Source organism: Battus philenor, unplaced genomic scaffold, assembly GCF_028537555.1.
Source record: "Battus philenor isolate CCGP_79_NKW_IND1 unplaced genomic scaffold, ilBatPhil1.0.hap1 SCAF_1, whole genome shotgun sequence".
NCBI lineage: Eukaryota > Metazoa > Arthropoda > Insecta > Lepidoptera > Papilionidae > Battus > Battus philenor.
Window position 1 is genome coordinate 7,404,350 of NW_027181661.1, and position 19,790 is coordinate 7,424,139.

At 31.7% G+C, this 19,790-nt stretch overlaps 2 protein-coding genes across 2 annotated transcripts; both read right to left on the minus strand.

Annotated features, from left to right (window-relative positions):
- Positions 1-1,593: 1,593 nt before the first annotated feature.
- On the minus strand, positions 1,594-3,444 carry LOC137930514 (alpha-(1,3)-fucosyltransferase C-like). The gene is made up of 2 exons (XM_068773831.1): positions 2,477-3,444; positions 1,594-1,882 (listed from the first exon to the last, which is right to left on the minus strand). The coding sequence occupies exons 1-2, from the start codon at positions 3,442-3,444 to the stop codon at positions 1,594-1,596; spliced, it is 1,257 nt and encodes a 418-aa protein (XP_068629932.1).
- A 3,281-nt stretch (positions 3,445-6,725) lies between these two features.
- On the minus strand, positions 6,726-14,914 carry Gbeta76C (guanine nucleotide-binding protein subunit beta-2). The gene is made up of 9 exons (XM_068763906.1): positions 14,846-14,914; positions 14,558-14,703; positions 11,431-11,564; positions 10,620-10,785; positions 10,238-10,323; positions 10,021-10,136; positions 9,140-9,266; positions 6,954-7,040; positions 6,726-6,832 (listed from the first exon to the last, which is right to left on the minus strand). The coding sequence occupies exons 1-9, from the start codon at positions 14,912-14,914 to the stop codon at positions 6,726-6,728; spliced, it is 1,038 nt and encodes a 345-aa protein (XP_068620007.1).
- Positions 14,915-19,790: the final 4,876 nt, after the last annotated feature.

A 19,790-nucleotide genomic window follows, 5' to 3' on the forward strand; every position in this document is an offset into this window, starting at 1 on the left:
ATGTCGTTCGATTATTAAAGTAAGATAAAAGATTTCTAATAAGCTGAGTTGTTGTTGCATAAGTTACGAGAAATAAACAACAATTTGCATCAATCACGTCAAAATTTGTTTCTGTATTCTTATTCTTATTCTTGTATGATATTATTCTGAAATATTTTCGATCCAAGCTTTATTACACAATAATGTATGCATGATATATTTACGTTATTTTTTATTGAACCTATTTATATGATGAAAATAAATATTTTTTCATACGTTTTTATTAACAGCATAAATCCTAAACTAATAGTATAAGAAACCGTACCTTATTTTGTAAAAAAGGATTACAAAGATCTCTTGTAAAAGTATTTTAATTTTCCTTGTGGTTTAATTTCAAATTAGTTATAAATGTGTAAAAATTCCCAACAATGTTTCTTTACACGAATTTTTGGCTACCATTTTAAATATGTATTTATTACCCCTGCTGTAGTAGGCGTAAACAGACATGGTTATGTTAATTAATCTATTATGTTTTTAATAAGTCCTTTTAATATGAAGACCGTAAATAGGTGATAAAAGTCTTACTCCACCACCAAGAATTTTGAAAAGCAAAATGTTAAAAAGGCTAAAAATATTTTATCACTACAAGTAGATGGCATGAACGGTAAATAAAAACTGTTGTTATAGAAAGGCAGGTCATTAACCTAATGGTTATTGATTACAACAAATAATTTTGCATGGCCAAATTCTGCGCAACAACACATCCGTGTTTATCATCTAAGACAAGGGATTACTTATCATATAATATTAGTAACATTAGTTAAAGCTCCTTTAACGCCTTCGGAACACGCTGGTTATGAGTCGCTTCCAACCAGTTATTACAAATCTATAGGAGATGCCTAGGTACAGCGGTGGACGTCTTATGGTTGAAAAAATGATGATGAAGGCATTTTTAAAAAGAAATGTAGTAATGTTTTCGCATTTCTGTATATTGAGTTGTATGCCTCTAGGTGTGCTACCTGTGGACCGCCTCAAGAAATATTTACTACTAATTAAAACAGCGCGATACAGAAAACATGATTTTTACGTGTCTTAAAAACTATTATTTCATATGTATAAATATAAAAAAATAGCCAATCGAGGCGTAAAGCACAAACTTGGAGACCGGCTTGATAAATAAAGTTATTTATTTAAAGTTTTGGTCCAGCGAGATAAGGTGTTTCATAGCAGAAAGAAAATGTGTACAATAGCGCGCGAAGTGGGTCAAAGAATGCTTCTCTTTCTCTCACAATCGAATATTCTACATCCATCAAAACCAAGAATAAATGTGTTGGAATGTAAACAAACGTAAAATATCGTGTTTTTAAAATTATTATACTATAAAGTATTATTTTTACATTATTACTAAAGTCTTGAAATAAATCAATTAGAAAACTAATCTTTTTGTAATCTTTGTTCAGTAACACGACATTAAATTAATAAAGTAATTACTGTGAAATACGTCTTCTTTAATATTATCTTTTTGGGGAGCAACAGGTCAATGACTTTTGTCAAAGTTTTTGGTGACAGCCATTGTTAAAAAAATGAAATTGTTGTAAATAGCATTATATTTTATTATTGTGGGAAAAGATCTTCCTCCGGACATTTGACATCCTTCGTCCACCAAGTATTGAAATTATTTTTTATAGAAACCGATTTAAAGTCTTTAAGGTTTGCGGCGGCACACAGCGCACAGTAGTTGTCGGTCTCGGGAGACTCATTTGGTTCATGGTATGAGTAATGGTTCTTCCACCTGAAGAATCTTTGATATACAGAAGGATTCCGCATGATCTCGAACATTCTCCGCGCGAGACCCTCTGGCCCGTATTCTGCAGCATTCAAATACGCCCCTTCCGGCAAGAAGCTACAATAAATGTATGAACTACATTATTATAATGATTTAAATCCATAAATAGAAGTTTGCCTCCCTCTTTAGGCACATTTTTGAGCAGAGCACCGGGCATGTTTTAGTTAGCAGTGATTCTTCATAAATATGCTTTCTTTCCAGAAAGTAGAGTTTCCATAAACTTTTATTAATCATTTATAAAACAATTTGTGTAAAAACAACTAACTATCATTATACGACTTACATCAACATATAAATAAATATTAAAATTATTTTACTTAATTAAACGTTGAAACTTTTTTGAAGAAATAGAACAAGTTACGAATTGTACAAATGGTAAAGCGTTCGCTATCATATGCCAGAGAAGAGAGGAGAACTTCATCGTTTCAACCCTTAGCAACCACTTCAAGATATAGGCTTCCTTCAGAGATATCTATGGGCGGTTATACCATAATCATCACGTTTGACAGGCAGGTTGACGATCGCAGTGTGGTATTATGATATGCAGAGAACGAATCGATCGAATCCGAAAAAATGGAACCAACGACTTACGATTACTAGTCTCAAGCCTCTACCGCTGGGCTAGCAGCGCTCAAGAAGAGATTTACTTACCATGAATAATTGGCACCACCAAAAACTATAGGTACGGTGTTATGGTTCAGAGCGTGCAGGACAATATCCGTCACAAAGTCTTCGCTAATGGAATTTTCAAATGCGAGATAAAAATAGTAGTCTCTCTCTAGTATCTGAAGGCATTTGCTCATTATCCCTTTCGGACAACTCCATTTACCGCAAGCTCCGTAAATATCAATTTCAAGCTGATATTCATTCAGGTAGGTTTGTAGTTCTTTCACAAATTCTTCTCTACGACTTTGAGTTTTACAATTAGACACAAACCACGCAGCAATTTTTTGTTTAGATTTTAACTTCATGATAAACTTACTGTCAACTGGTGTCATATTATCTATTTTTATCCAATTTATATCTTGCTTCGGACCAATTATACTTCCTTTATTATCCTTAATCAAAAAATATCTCCAAACCAAATCTGAATCCAGTTTGTAAGTCCATGTCCAATTGAAGTAATTGCTCCATAATTCATCACACACAGGTAAAGAGGCAGCTGAATCACCGCTGACAAAGACAAATTTCTGATTTAAGCTACGCCTCTTTGGAAGTTTACGAGAATTTTGAAAATATTCAATATCCGGACCATCGAAAAGAACCATCCGGAAATTAGAAAATACATTCAAAATTTCGCTTTGATCAGTCAAATAGCAATTTTTCCAAGGGCACTTTTTTGTTAAGAAAAGCCTAGAACCTTCACCGTTTTCTACGGGACCATTTTTCGGGTTTATCCAACGGAGAATGTACTTTAAATCTTTTGACATATTCAAAGCATTTAATGTGCCACTTGTTACACTCAATTGTTTCATTTCTGGACTATAATGTTCCATTCTCGTAGAATCATCGTTATAATTCCAATGAAAATATATTATTAATGCAAATATCAAAATTATAAGTATGTACGCTAGTTTCACTAATTTAGTTGGAATTACAACGCGTTTCCAAAAATACATTTTCGCTCGTAGAGAGATTGTAATGAAATGGCAGAAGATGTTTTCAGAGATCATAAATCGACGCGACCTGTTTACATAATACTCTTATACACAAATTCTTTGTTTCCCGCCACATCCGTGACAATTCTTGCAGTTGTTTAATGTGATTGAAATGAAAGAGATAAGAAACATGTACTTTGCATGCATTCTGGATTTTTACACATTACTCTTTTTTACACATATATATTATTTTAAACTTGTACTTAAAAGATTTGACGCCTATGTACGGACGCAATATTTAAACTAGGCTTCACTTCAAATGAACGACATTCGATGCCAAATATAGTCAGGCGTCTCATTAGTAAAGAAAACAACTGAATGAAAAAATATTTCAGACGTCGCTGGACAAGTGGCTGCGGTTTTATTATTTTTACAAATATATTGAAAGCATATATTCTATAAGTTTTTATAACAAAACGATTGTATCTTTTTTTTTTCAAAGAAATTGTCATCGTGAATATCGTCATCATTTTAGCGATAGGATATTCACTGTTGGAGTCTTCTTCATAGTTAGAGCCTCCTAAATTGGAGTCTTTTCCAGAGATTTCCAAAGAAGTCATCTTTTCACGTTATGAATGGACGAACGTCCTGCATTGCGCTTACCAGCCATGATCTTCACTCTAGACTAGGCTTTAGCAGTTATTTATTATGCATGCCCACTGCCACCTTAACTTGCCAACCCGATGGGCTATATCGTATCTCTTCATTGCAGATACCATCTCGTAGAGAAATTCCGAATAAAGTTCATTCCACAGCCAAATCGAATTTGAGCTAACGGAAGAGAAAGACCACGTTTCAGTGCAGTCTAAGAAGTAGTCTAAAAAAATTAAATGCATAAAATTTTCTTTACCGAATGTTAAATCTAACACCACTAATATTATTACAATAAACGGTGATGTTTTAAACTATGTAGACTCTCCGGTTTTCTTGATTGCCACAGTCAATTTCTAAATGCAATGGAGGCCTTACGTTGTCTCTTGTCTTCAAGCTTTTTTAATTCTAATTTGTATCGCTAGTGTTTTTTTTTTTAATTAAATTATATTTATTTTTCGCTTAAACTAAACGCAGACAGTTGGGAGAGGGTTGGGGAGGAGTACAGCGATTAATAATTGTTTACAATTTTTCAATGCGAATCGGGAACAGTGTCTGAGTAATTGATTTAAAGTCTGTACTGTGGAGTCGTCACATGGGCAAGTGTCATTATCGATTATTATAAAACGGTGCAGGTACTGCTTACAGTACCTGTGTCGCTGAGTTTCGAAAGAAGTTCTATGGTATGTCGACCCTGAGCCGAGCTCTTGTATCTAGCCTGCCAAATGCGGTTGTGTTCAGCGCGGATTGCGCTTTTCACGAAACTCATTGAGAAGTAGACATAAGCCGAAGGAAGTAGGCATAAAACACTCTTTGCTGCCAAGTCGGCTGCCTCATTACCGACGACGCCTGTGTGGCTTTTGACCCAGGTAAAGTGTAATGTAGGTGACGCGCGTGTATTTTTGATAATACTTTGTATATTTATAATTATTATAATACATTAAAAAAATAGGGGACTTCCATAGTGTAAGGCACCGGTAAAAAACCAAAAATTCAACTGCAAAAAGACTAATTCATAAATGTAATCAGATTTTTCTATAAAATGCCGCAAAACATTATTGGACTACCGTTAAAAATTCAAAACGCGTATAAAAAAATAAATTGACGAAAAAAGGTTATAATTTAATAAATGTATATTTAGATGACAAGATTCCTTGGCAGTGACATCGCCTGATTATTTTGATTTAATTTAGGCTATATGTGTCAAAGTGTATTTGTGTAAATATGTATTAAACTTTATTAAAAAGATGTGTTGTTGTGGAGTTTTTCCTGCTTCTTCTCCACAACTATAACACCTTGCGAAGCTGCGTCAAAAATAAAATAAATTAAAAAATAAATAGATAATAAGTTGACAGGTCCATGAAAAATGCTAATGTTGAATAAACGAATTTTATCTTTATCTTTAGTTGTATTTGTGACTGATTGACGACTGCATATGGGACTACAGGCTCAGTCATGAATAAGTTTTGGAAGCTGTTTTTTAAGTTCGTAGTAATTACAGCGTATCTCAAATACCACGGATTTTAAAATAAATAAAAGAACGAAAATTCAAGCGTGTGCATAAAAAGAAGCGGCTTTTTATCTCGTATATGATCAACTCGCATCAGGATTAAATTATCATTGTAAGGTATATTTGACTTAACTACAATATTTTCTATTTCTGTTTAACTTCGTTTAGCGGCATGACACTAATATAGGTTTCTAAGATCGCAGAGTAAAGCTTCAATTATTTGCACGTAAATTTAAATCTCAAAATATCTATTAGAATCCGTATCCATCTTATATTTATGAAATTCCTATTTCAACAAACATTTAACGCTATAATAAAAAATAATAGAGATGTTACGATTGAGGAAATAAAATAAAAAATACAGTGAAATGATTTATTTATTTAACAAATAAATTATATTTAAATATGCAATTATATAAATTATTAGTTATAAATGTAAACATATACATCTAATAATTTTCTAATTAAAATAATGTAACTTATAAATGGTAAAGAATGATTCGGAAGTATTTTTGTTTCCGTTATCGTAGGAAGAATAATGCATTGGTGGGTAATCAAATCACTTTGTCATGGATCAAGTTGAGATGATCCAATCATGTCAGCTTGTTAAACTATAATTAAATGCGTTACGGATATTAATACATTATTTAATATATAATATATTATTTAATATTAATTATCACTTCTCTTTACAGTGCATGACAGTGATCATTTGTAATCATGTAATTTGTAAACATGGTTTAGTTAAATAGAACAAAAAGAGAAAATAACTAGAACCTCTAGTTTTTTTATATATCGAAGTGTTTTCTTTGTTTTCCTTTCTTATCTTTTAACGCTATGACACGTTAATATTCGCGTGCAAACTTATCTTATCGATATAATCCAAAAACACGCCGAGTCTAAATAGATTTGTTACTTACATCCGTCGTATATTAGAAAAAAAGAAAAAGTGAATTAAATCTTGTTTCTATAAGTCTTAAAAGAAAAAATATGAATTATACATAAGAAGATTATAAATAGAAGAATTATGAAAAACAAACCTTCGACCGAAAAGAGTCAGTGAAGTTGAGAAAGTGTTACGTATTTTTACTTTTTTTTCCGTCTTTGGCCTTACGTTATAATCGGTGGCCAGTAGTGCCAACTAACCCCAAACCCTGACGCTCTGATCCCAGGAACAGCTAGCCATGGCGATACCGTTTGGCGCAACAGAAATAGATGTCACCCTATTTTCATGTCCGTTAAGGGTCCCTGAAATTAGAAATGAAAATATTATTCTTGGAGCTTCGTATTCCTGTTTATTTTAATATTAGAGATATATTTATTAACACCTTGAGTAAATACAGTCTATAAAAAATAGAACAGCGCAAACCTGTGTGGGCTACTTTGAGAGTATCCCAGGAATGAACTGAATTGTCATCGGAGCCGGCCAGTAGATATCTTCCGCTCAGAGATAGAGCTGAGAAAAAAAAGCAAATGATAATGATTATTTGGTCACTTCTAATGTTAAAATAATGGACGATTCATAAGTGCATGTAAATGTCTACTCGAATAAAGATATTTTGAATTTGAATTTGTATTATTATTGACTTAGGTCTATGTAATGTAACCACTTGAATAGTTATGAGTAGAGTGCAGAGGGAGGAGTACAGGTCCTCTTCAATGGCATCATTAAATTTGAAACTACGTAGGTTTCTTAAGGCGCCTTGATCGGAGAAGAGCCCACAATCAATTAAAAGTTATCTTTTCTTGTTCGCTTTAACAATATCCTTATATTAGAGCAATCCATGCCAAGACTTAAAATATATAAAATATAATTCACACTGAGATATGATTTTTGTAGCTTCATTTTGTTTAAAAAAATTTGTAAATTTTTGACATGTCAAAGACATTACACAGCAGTGTATTGTAGTACTCTACACAGTTGCCCAAAAAATGATTACTAGTTTTAAATACTGAGGTTTCTCTTTCACAACTTCATAATACACATAATAACTCCGGATCGTTTTCAATTTTATCATACAGAGCGTAGGTATATTGTCGCGAATATATATGTTATGCGATAATTAATATATACATGTATATATATATATATAAATATATATACATATATACACATATATTTATATACATGTATATATATATATATATATATATATGTGTGTGTATATATATTTGATATTGAAGATTGAGATCGTCATCGAAATCTACAGATGAGATCCGTACACAGATGAAAGTAACCGACCTAGGTTAGCGTTATTGAGTTGAAGTTAATTGCCGCTGGGGCCAAAAGGTTCTGAAGTTCAGTAGACTACAGACTGTCAGACGCAGCGAGAGATGTACCCCTGGAGGTTGGACAGACGACCTTGTTAAGGTTGCTGGATGTAGACCACATCCAGCCCGAACTTTGACATCTATTGCCTCTCCTGTGCCCAGCAGTAGACATCTTATAGTTAAATGATAACATCTACAGTTAACCCTTTAACCTTAATATACAAATTAGTTAATAATTTTTGTTCTTTTTGAAAAAATTATTATCAACGTTCTCCCCGACTCTTATTTGATATTTGTACTCATTAGAAAACTATATGGAAACTTGTTTTTGTATGAAAAGTCTGATGTCATAAGACTATTGTTGGTAATCACTAAGACATTATGTAATTGTGTTTGCTATGCACTGTTATGATGACGATTAAATGAAACATCATTCAGTAAACGTCGTCTTTTCGTTTTCAAAAAACAAAAGAGATGATCGAGCTATAAATATAATTTTCCTTTCAGAAACTATGAAAGAAGAATAAAAGTATAATAACAAGAAAAAAGTGTCCAATAACAGTTATGTAGAGACTAAATAAATCAGGTTCGTTTATTTGAATTTGACAGGACCGCCCGCGGAATACTGTCAACTTATTTATGACAACTTTATTTTATTGTAACTATACTACTAATATAAAATTCTGATTGAATGAGGTTACAAAGTATAGCATATTTTTTATTAATTTATGACTTACTAGAAAAACTTAAAGAAATGTTTGTACCCAATTTCAAGTCTAAGCCTTACGGTTTAAGAGATATCGTTACAAGTCAGTACATAGGTGGAAATCCCTTGTGTATAAATACATATAGATAATAATATTGTTTAATAAAATGAACTGAATTTGTAAATGTTTTATGGAATACTTTTTAGTACATTGATATGAATTAACAAAGTTTTGAAAAATTCTAATTAACTTTTGCGAATTTGTTTAGACGCGTTTTCAAACATTTTTTATTCGTTTACTATATTTTGCCATTTAGTATATGCAGGTTAATCAAGTTAAAAGTGGCGATATTCATTCATATAACTTTCTGCCTTGTATCACTTACAGTCGTCGCTTGTTCATGTTATGAGGAGAATTCTAGAATAGCCCAATTTGATAAAAACTGCAAACAACTTAAAATAAGATCATGGGCATTTCAAACGCGTTCTGAGAAAAGTCAAAAACAAGTATAGTAGGTTTTTTCAAAAGTCAAGGGTTGTCATTAAGTCTACTTCAGTTATTAGAAAAAAATACTTACCACAACTGGTGAAACCGCTATTGCCAGGAGGAGTGTAATGCCCGAGTTGCTGGTCGCTGCGAAGATCAAACAGACGAGCTGTCTTGTCTTCTGATGCCGTAGCAAACGCCTGCCCGCTTGGGTGGTACTACAATTTAGTTTTAATTTTAAACCAAATTCACTTTTTGTACGGGCACGTTCTAATTTAAATGTTGTTGTTTAGATTACGAAGTCTTATTATATACATCTATTAGGCTCACAATACGCACACGGCATCCATATCTTCTGTGAATTGTAATTGGAATTGAAATTTGCTTTTACAATGTGTTGCTATGCCAATGTCGGTACTTTTCTACCAGAAACATAGGCGTATTTAAACTTGGTCTGTTTTGATGCTAATGTCCGCTGCTTGTCGAAGTTCAGTATTGGAAAAAAGTCTTTATTCCTTCCAATATTGTAGTGTATCATACCGAGCTTGCCGAAGAACTGGTACTGGTAGTATTTGGACCTCTAGGAGGTATTATCATCGCAATATTTTCAGCCAAAAGACGACTAATGCAAGGCCTCTCCCTAAGAACGCCACGATGACTGATCTTGTGCTGCCCGCATCCAGCGACTTGGGTAAGTCATGGGTCTACCTAGTGTGAGGACTACCCACGCCGTGTCTACCGTCCCGTGGCCGCCGCTTGAGAACCTTTGGGCCATAACGCCCGTCGGTTGCACGAGCAATGTGCCCCGCCTACTCCCACCCATTATGTATTACGTATGTGCAATAAATTTTGGATCCCTTTCACAAATACGTAAAAAGTCGTTACTCATCAATAAAACATTTATAAATAACATAATTTTATACAAATAAACCTTCTTTTTAATATTCTATAATGCTAGAGAACAAATCGTACGCAAACACTGTTGACGTCAGCGTCGTGTCCAAAGAATGTCTGCTTGGCCTTTTCATCTCGGACGTCCCAAAGCTTGCAAGTGCGGTCCACTGACCCGGTGACATAGGTCTTCATGTCTAAATAATGTAAAATATTTTGTATGAAGCAAATTATTAATGATAAAGATAAATTTATGTATTAAGTAAACAATAACGATATTAGATAATTAATTACGTACCAGGTCCTAGAGAAATGCTGACGACATCGCCGGCGTGTGCGTTGAAGTCCATCTCTCGCTTACCTGCCTCCAAATCCCAAACGCATCTGCGCAACAAATACTCTATTATGTAATATTTAAGATTAAAAAGTACCTAATATGAGACGAAGTAGATAAAATTAAAAACAAAAGATACTTAAAAACTCAAAAGTGTTATTATCTTTATTTTATTTTAATAGCGATTTTTTACGAATGTATAATGAGATACTTCAATTTGATAACCATTGTGGACTATATTTGTAAATGATGTTCATTATGCAGATTTAGAGATGCTTACTTAAAATTAAGCCAATCGAAAGATAAAAATAGCAAAAGTTAAATTTAGCAAATGTTAATAACATACATCTTCATATCACCAGAGCCCGTGAGGATGTGGGTGTCGTCTAGAAAACGACAAGAGCTGAGAAAACCCTCGTATCCAGCCAGCTCACGAACCATCTTGGCGGCACCAGTGGCATCTCTGTTGTTGACGTCGTAAACCGTGCACATGTTGTCCATGCCGCCACAAGCTATGTATAATTGCATCATGTCAATTTTAAAAAGAACAGAAATGAATAGGAAGGGTACGTAAAAGTAACTATTTATTTTATTTAAAGATTAGCTGTCTCCCGGACTCTTTGCGACCTATTTGGCAAAAAGAATATTTCCGCTAAATTTCAAATCTCTAACTCCTACGGTTCCAGAAATATCGTTATGAGCGGTAATCTTATATGTATAGATAATACGAAAAAAGAAGATAATTAATTTTACTAAAGTAAAAACTTACAAAAGAATCATTTATTGCAAGAAAATACTTTCTGCACCCGTGTTTGTATAGATAAACCAGGCATAGTTCCTATTAGGTTTTGTGTGAAGTCTTATTTTGGAGGTAATAAAAATAATCCGGTTTACTTCATCTCAACTTCATCAGAGCGTGTAATATCAGTCAATATTGTAACGATAAAAAATGTCTCTTAATACATTTCTGGTTAACAGAATGAAGGTTAGTTTAAATAAATTTAAATAGTACCTATTTAATATAAAGTATCTTTAACATGATTGCGCTATGTAGTGAAGCGGTCAAAAACACACTGTTAATATTTTATGGACTCACCAGAGTCAATTTTTTTATTTTTATTATTATAATACTATTATAAATGTGAAATATTACAGACCCACAAAATTGCCTGAAGGTGCAAAGGCGACACTCATAACCCACGCGGAGCGCAATGGAATAACTTGGACTTTATTGCCGCTCCATGTATCCCAGATAATCAGCTTGCCGTCCAAGGAGCCAGTCACGCAGTGTCTATAATAAAAACAGTTTGTTTGATATACTCAGTCTGGCATAATATTAATCGACATAATATTTCCAAACATCTGATCTGATCAAAACTTGATTTTTCCATTTTTCTATGTAAGAATAGATACACAATTATAAATAAAAAAAAAATCAAAACATAACAAACTTTAGATCTTTAGATTAGATCTGATCTATTCATAAAAACTTATGTTTTTTTTTAATATTACAAAGGCAAAGTAGTTGCCGGTTTTTGACTTTTTTAAATAATCATGTTTCGTTCTGCCACTCCTCATTTGTCCAAAATTCATAATTTTTAATGTATTTTATTTGTATGTTATTGTAGCTTGATTATTACCGCTACTAGCTAGCAGTTCTACTTAAATAAATTACAATAATTAATAATTGAATAAAAAAAATATTTTTTTGTTATTAAAATTGTCAAAGAATATCTTCAGCTCTATTCGCTTATACCGATGCCGTGAAGGAACCCATTTTATAGAATGGTAAATTTATTAATTCGATTGAAAATTGTAGTGAAAAATACATCCGCAGTTTTAATAGAATACTTATATTCTAAGTTGTTCCAATTACGTTATTATAAGTATTAATTTACATTTAACAACATGATGTAAGTCAGAATTTATGACGACATTAATACTGTATACATTTATGTATATTCCGTTCCTAAATCTAATGTAATTTATAACTGGATTCTACTACTACTGCCATGAGGAAAGTAGAAATGAAAAAGAGAAAGAATAATAAAGAATAGAGAAGAGAGTCGTAAAAGTAACCGAAGTCATTAATAGAATTTTTCTAGAATCAGTTTGTAGAAACACGTCTCGCCTTCTATGCTGAACCTATAATATATACTATATATTAAATATTTATTTATTGCAATCATACGAATATCAGCGAATACATTGTTGTATAGTTTTTTAAAACCATTTTTTAAATTAGAAATTTAAACTGGCAGCCAGATCTTTCATGACAACTTATGTAACTATTTGAATAACATTTGATCTAATTTATGTACTTATCGTAACATGATTATTTGAAACTAAATAAGGGATTTATCGTACAGTATTAGAAGCATACAAGCCTCTTCTATTAAATAGAAAGCAAATAAAGAAACTGAAATTAATAAAACATAGAAAGGTAACAATAGATAGAGGGAAAAGTCAATAATCTACTTTATTTATTTATATTCGTTTGCTAAAAAGCAACTCGGAGTGATTATACTGCCAACGACTCAACAGCACTACTGCATTGTCCAGTTATGCAACGCTTGAAAGTGGCTGACATGATAAGATTGATCGATAATTGTAATTTCTTTTGCTCGTTGAGGTATTTTAAAGAACTTCTTATTGAGTTACACTGTATGTCATATACTTCCTGTCTTTTTTTTAAATTAAATGTCAAATGACACGCCAAAAATTGCAGTATAATATATAATATATATCCACATATATTATATATTGTTGCTAATTTGTTCTTTATTGAAGTATTTTAAACACACACACATACGAGTACTCAGTACTTTACAGAGTAATTTATGATATGGCGATAATTTCCCTCTTTAATATCTAATTCTATCAATATTAATTACTACACACATATCAGCGACGAACTTTTTAAATATTCTATGTTATTATTAATATTCTATGGTTTAATAACGGATGTTGTTACACTAATTTATAACTCAACATGGTTGAAAATGAAATGATTTTTATTTCATACATTTAAAAAAATAATTACAACCAAAACTTTAGTTATTTTTAATCGAAAGTATTATCATAATCATTCCAACCGTAAATTATCTATTCCTGGATGTGGGTCTCTCACATCATTAAGAACGGTTGGAAACGGCCTACCTACAGCGTCTTCCGATGATCTTATCAAGGTCGCCTATACTATATACCTTGTGAGTACGCATTATATGCATTAAAGATATAAATAAAAGGCTATTTTTATTAGAAGCCGCCTAAGTTCATCAATGTAACATCGAGACCTACTTATAGTGATTATGTTGAGAACCAAGTGACTTTTAGGTTTGTCTTTGCTGCGTTGTGATGAAATGTCATTATTTGTAATATTTTACCTTTAATTCTTTCACTTTGATTTAATATAAAGAATATGTCCGGTTTCTGTTAAAAATCGACGCCTATTGCAAGTACTATAAAATTTAATACTTCATCATCATCACTGCAATAGCAGGTTCTCTGCTGTTGGACATAACCTTCACCCGTATCTTCAATAGAACAGGTAGGAAGCGGCCTGCGTCAAACCGTCTCCCAAGGATCTTAACCAGGTTGTCTGTCTACCTTGTGGGTTGACGTACTACGTTGCGCTTCAGTCAGTGATCTCTGTCTTCCAGAACCTTAAGGTCCCAGATACGTCCTGCGCGCTATGTGGCCTAGCCATCGCCACATCAACTTGCTAATTAGCTGAACTATGTTGTTTACGTATGTTCGCCTACGGATATCCTTATTCCTGAGAATAACTCACGCCATGTATCGTTGATCGGCTGATAACTTGCCAATGATGGCAGAAGTGAGAGGTCACGTTTCACTGCCGTAAAACATCACCGGTTACATACATTAGTTTAAGACTTTCGACTAAAGGCACTGAGGGCTATTGGATGAAAACAAGTTATGTAGTTTTAAAATTTTACCAATTACTTTTTCAACATGGGAAATAAGTGTAGAATTAATCCAAAACTTAGAAGTGTAAAAAGATAGTGTCGGGAGGTGAAGGCGATGTAAGAAAAGTAATGTAAGAAAGGAAAATAAAGTATGGAAAGTAATGATAGAAAATGTGACGAGTAACAAAAAGATAGGCGATGAGAAGAACCAACGATGAGCATAAAAACAAAATAATTGAAAAAATTATTAAGAAAAATATTGTCCCTGTCCACCCAAGATAGATCCCCAAAATTGGTGTCAAAAAAAAACATAGGGGGAATGAAATGATGTCTATCAAATTTTCATTGATCTTACCTAGAGTCACCGCTGTAGTGGACAGAGTTAACCTTATTGATGTGACCTTTAAGCGTTTTCTTCGTCACAAATCTTATTTTCGGCACATCGCCCATGTCGCCGCACTTTTCTCCGAGCTTTGCATCGGCAACTTGTTCTTGAGCTGCCTAGAAATATTACAAAAACCTAAACAAAGGTATAACGAGCTATGGATACGCACAACAATTTTTGAAGACAGTGGAGAGGTCTTTAACAACGCAGGCTTTAAAAATTGTATAAAACCTTTCGCTATGAATTGCCAAGTCTTACCTTTACTTTAGCTATCAAATCCGTCAGCTCCTTTTTCAAGGCGGTGGTTTCTGGGTCGTCTTTAGGCATTTTAGTAGAGAAATAAATACGACCGTCGATACCAACTCTCTACCAACTTATGGTACTTCAATTGTGTTGTTTGCTTCTGTGCCTAATCCCATTGCCGTAATTGGATTCTAATTTGCTGAAGCTTCACATGTGCTTTGTCTTATGCCACAGTAGTAATATTTGAAAACTAGCTATTGCTTCATTTATTAATTTATATACATATATTTAATTGAATAAAAATATAAGTTTATTTAAAATTAGATTCGATTTAATCCATAAAAATATTAAAAATAAACTTCTGGTTTTATGTTAAGTAATGTTTATATGTTTACATTACATGCGCTGTTAGCCTTAATTAAAAAAAAAGATGTCTCAGAACTGTCATTTGGCTTAACCTACACGTAAAATTTTAGTAATAATTTTTTTTTATTTACATTATCTATATATGTTAACACCATTTAAATATTGTTTAGGATTATTAATTTACATTAATATTTCAAATATTTTTTGAGAATATGATGTAATACTTGAGGTAATAAGATTTTCTAATTTTATGAAGGGTAGAGAATATTATAATAAGTTCAGCTTATTTTCTTTCATAAAACTCAAATATTAAATTATTAACAAATTTATAAAGCTGGTGCAATAACGGAAGAAATTATTTTAAGTAATTGGATTACGAGCGCATAATTAAGAAATGTAAACCGAAGATTAAAACTTATGTCATGTATTTATCAGTCATAAAACATTATAATATTATTTCATAGTTAGTTTTAACTAGATCTAAAACTATTTTTATTTTAATTATAATTATAATTTCTGATATTAATCTAAATAACAATATGGATCACAAATATGGGAAACTTCTTGAAAAAAATAATTTATTTATTTTATTTTATTTGATTTATTATTTTAAACGTTTACTAGTTTATTAATTTTTTATATTTTTATATAATTTCTTTTAAATGTTATAAATATTTTTCATAACTCGAACGTGGCATTTCATTTTGAAACAGTATTTAAGTAAAAAATTATGTAAATTGGAACGACAACTTTACCAGTTACATCTATATTTATATATAAATTACTGTAAATGTTTAGTTAAAAACAAATATAAAATCATCTGCAATGGTCTAAAATGGTCTAAATCTATCTTACATTGTTATGTAGTATGTGTCTGTTCTATATTACAATTTACTAATCATATATACATGTACACACATACGTATGAGTTAAGACTTCGTCTTTTCATTTTGTTCTAAGCAATGCTTACATATTTCGACGATCTTTCTTGTATTAGATAGTCAAGGAAAAGTGATCTAAACGACAGTAAGCTGTTGTATTGAATTGATCGCTGAAGCATATCGGCCTACTAATATACACTTTCACCAGATCTTTTTGCCACAACCACGGTTCATTGTGAACGATTTCATTTCCAAGTTTTCGTTGTTTACGGAATTTATTCGTAACAATCATCTAGAACATTCTCTGATTGATTATTGCTAGAACATTCTCTAGCAATTGTCGGATTAATTAAACAAAATGGTTATGTACTTACTGTATAAGTCATCTAAAATTTAAATAATCATCATCATCATCATATCAGTCGATAGAAGCCCACTGTCAGGCATAGGCTTCCCAAAGGTCGCCTCGATGACCGGCCGTGTGCTATTTGCATCCACAGACAAAAAAAATTAAATTACATATTAATTAATTTTTTTCTGTCTGTGGGTGTCCTTCAGTTACTTTTACCATTTTCTTCACAATCATTTCATCATTACTGAAGATCGTTTCCATATTGATGACCTTGACGCCTTGAAGTAATCAAGCAAGAGCTGTTTCCGTGCCACTGCAATTCTACTTTCCTCAGGGCAATAGTAATAGAGAATCCAGTTATATATGTATATATAAATATATGTATATATATTTATATGTTTATAAATATATATATATATATGTATATATATATATATATATATATATATATATATATATACACACGTATATATATGTATGCATGTGTGTATGTATACGCTGACAGCTGATACTATTTATTGTGGATCTGAAGAAAATATTACTACATTAACTTATCTGCTATTATATATTGAAATATGTAAGCATAAAGAGGTTAAAAAAATTGCGACATAAATAAACGTTAAAAAAAATTTAAGTACGCAAATACAAGTCCGCACTGATTAAAGGCAAAGTTAACAAAATTTGCGACACTAAGACTTTTTTTCTTTATAAAAGTTGTGTAATTCCAATCAAGTATTCGATCAATAATATTTTAATAAGGATTTATTTAACCTTTTATAAGTATACAGCATCCTTTACGTACCATAATACCACACTGCGATCGCCAACCCGCCTGCCAAACGTAGTGATTATGGTATATACCCTCATAGATATCTTTAGGGAAGAACTAGGCCTTGCATTGAATGAAAAATGGCGAATCAAGTAAATGGCAGCTAAGGATAGATATATTAATTTTAGTTATAATATGAGAGCTCAACAAATTTATTGATTTGTAAAAATCTCAGTTTGTTTGAATATTTCCTTTTTATTTTAATCATTATAATTTTTTTGACAGCTGACATATGATGGTATAGCCATCATCATGATCATTTCAGCCATAAGATGTCTACTTCTGGACATGGGCATCTCTCATATACTTCCAATATGACCAGTTGGAAGCGGCCTGCGTCCAGATTTTTCCACCGATCTTAACAAAGTCATCTTGTCCACATTGCGATTCTTAACAAAATCATCTTGTCCACGTTGCGGGTGGACGTCTTACGCATCCTGTTCACAACTACTTCAATTTGCGTACTAGTAAATATGCGTAATTATTTTATTTTGTACATAATGGTTCATCCCGTTTAAACATTAGATTTATTATTAAAAATAAAGTAATTATTTACAACTAATCTTTACAAGAAAGTGGTATTTAATTAATAAATGAGTCGATAACTTATTTGCAAAATAAAATTAAAGACATAAGTTAAATAATTAAAAAAAACCACTAGAAAATCATTGAATAATGTCACTGCAAGTAAACTAAACATATTACATGTGTGATAAAGATCATTAGTGATTCATATTTTAACAGAAGGCAGGCGAAACCTGAGTCATTCGATAATTTTATATTATAAAGTTTCATATCTTTACAACAGTTTTTATAGCATAATACAATTGTGTTTGCAACTGAATAGACAGTTCCCGCTAAAGCCGCCAAATTTTTAAAATATAAAAGGTAGTAATCGCCGGGAAATGAAAGTCCCGCCGCTTGGTGCCTTTTTTCTTAAACTTTGTATTCAAGTTCGCTTTCTCGGTTTCAGCTATAATTAACTTTATACAATTTATTGGCGAAAAGTCGGCATTCGTTCGCCATGGGCTTAAGAGGAAAGATGTCTAGTATACATCTCAATCGCTTAGGTTCATTGTGGATATTACTTATATTATTCACTTTCACGCATTCTCAAGATTTTTGCACTAAAGATTCTGAAGAAGACAGCTGTAAACAACGAAATTTTTTTCATAAAGGTAAATTGCATTTTATTTTAAGTGACATATTATTTAATTGCAAAGCGTTTTATTATTTTCATTTTTAATGTGCGTGTTTTAAACGGCATTACGGATAATTTTCCCTTGTGCTGGATGTGCTTTATTTATTTTTCATTTATATTCCTCGTTTTAAGTGATCTTTAATTTTTTCTCTTGAACTTAATGATTTATATGACTTAAAAACCTAAAGATACTATTAGAATTTAGAAAAGCAGTTTGATGACTTTTTTAATATTATGAAAAAAAAAAATTTTAAATCGTCCAAGCGAAGCGTTCTTTTTCTCTTTAAAACATGCATTTTCTTTGTGTAGCCACAAATAACCAATTAAAAATTAATCAGTTTTGTTTGATACAAGTGTCGAAAAAATAATTATAAAATATAGAGTTAAGGGCAATTAATGATAATTTAATGATACGTGAACGTTTAGAAATTTAACCTAAAAAAGCATTTATAACTAAAAAGGGATTGTTTTGAAATTTAAGCTGATCTGGTGATGATAGGATTTCATAACCAAACAAACTAATTGAGCACAGGCTGTGCCAAAAGGCGTATTACTCTATTTCAGAGTATCTTCAGGTTAAAGGTATATGGAAAAGGATTGTTCTAATTTTAAGATGAAAAAAAATTTTAGTTAAAAGAATCATCAAATTAAAATTCTAACGAAGAAACTCAGTGGTTCTTGTTAGTTCTCGGTAGGCAACAAGTTAGGAATTAAAGTAAGTTTAATTTTAAGCCGAAGAATGTAAATTATTTTTATGATAATATAATGAAGCCATATTGACTTTAACTTTGATTTTTTATAAAATTAGAATATTGAAAAGAATATGTTCGCTACATCGACCGGAACCGCTATATCGCGCGTTAAGTAATGCTAACTACCCAGTTTTAGTCGGACTATAACATTTAAATAAACATTTAACTTACGCGTAATTTAAAAATAATTGAAAATGTGAAACCGGGAAATAATAAAGACATATCAGCTGAAAACACAAATATGATAACAATTTAAACACTAAACAAACAATAAAAATCTGTAAAATCAGCCGCATTATTGGCTAAGTAATAAAACAAAAGTAGCAAAAACTTAATGAATATTTTCTTTTTTATATTATTGACTAAGTAGTTTATATAGTCTTTTTAATTATTCTAAAATAAAAAATAATTTAAAAAATATAAATATTCCAAAAAAAATATTCTAGGAATGATATTTTCTATTATATTATTTTCTCAATGGTATCTGACGGATCTTTCCTTTGACATTGACAAAAGCTGTTTGCTGGGCTAAACTTGAAAAGGAAGAGCGCTAAAGGCGCTAAGTTCGGAATACAAAAA